This window comes from Myotis davidii, unplaced genomic scaffold (assembly GCF_000327345.1).
Source record: "Myotis davidii unplaced genomic scaffold, ASM32734v1 scaffold807, whole genome shotgun sequence".
Classification (NCBI taxonomy): Eukaryota; Metazoa; Chordata; class Mammalia; order Chiroptera; family Vespertilionidae; genus Myotis; species Myotis davidii.
In genome coordinates, this window is record NW_006298272.1 from 623343 (window position 1) to 623627 (window position 285).

At 61.1% G+C, this 285-nt stretch overlaps 1 protein-coding gene across 1 annotated transcript in view; it reads left to right on the forward strand.

Annotated features, from left to right (window-relative positions):
* MYOM2 (myomesin 2) overlaps window positions 1-285 on the forward strand; it is a 62578-nt gene that overhangs the window by 47162 nt on the left and 15131 nt on the right. The window contains exon 23 of the mRNA XM_015570590.1: window positions 240-284. Within this exon, the coding sequence (XP_015426076.1) occupies window positions 240-284 (45 nt within the window). The remainder of the gene's footprint in view (window positions 1-239; window position 285) is intronic.

The following is a 285-nucleotide window of genomic DNA, read 5'->3' on the forward strand; positions in this document are numbered from 1 at the left end:
ACACCCCACCCAAGACCTGGCTCCGCAGGTCCTGAGCGGTCCCTGCAGTAAGTGGCAGTGCCTCCTGGGGAACAGCACCCACAGGTTAAAGTGAACCCCGCCTCCTTTCCCTCGCGTGGGAATGCCTCTCGCGTCCTCCGTTAACTGTGGTGGCGCGGCCTCCGCCTGGTCAGCCTCCTCACCGTTTGCACAGTGTGCACTGGAGCCCACGCCCATGGGCACGTTTCTCTTCCTTGTAGAGCTGGAACGCTTGATGGCGCTGAGCAACGAGATAAAAAATCCCAG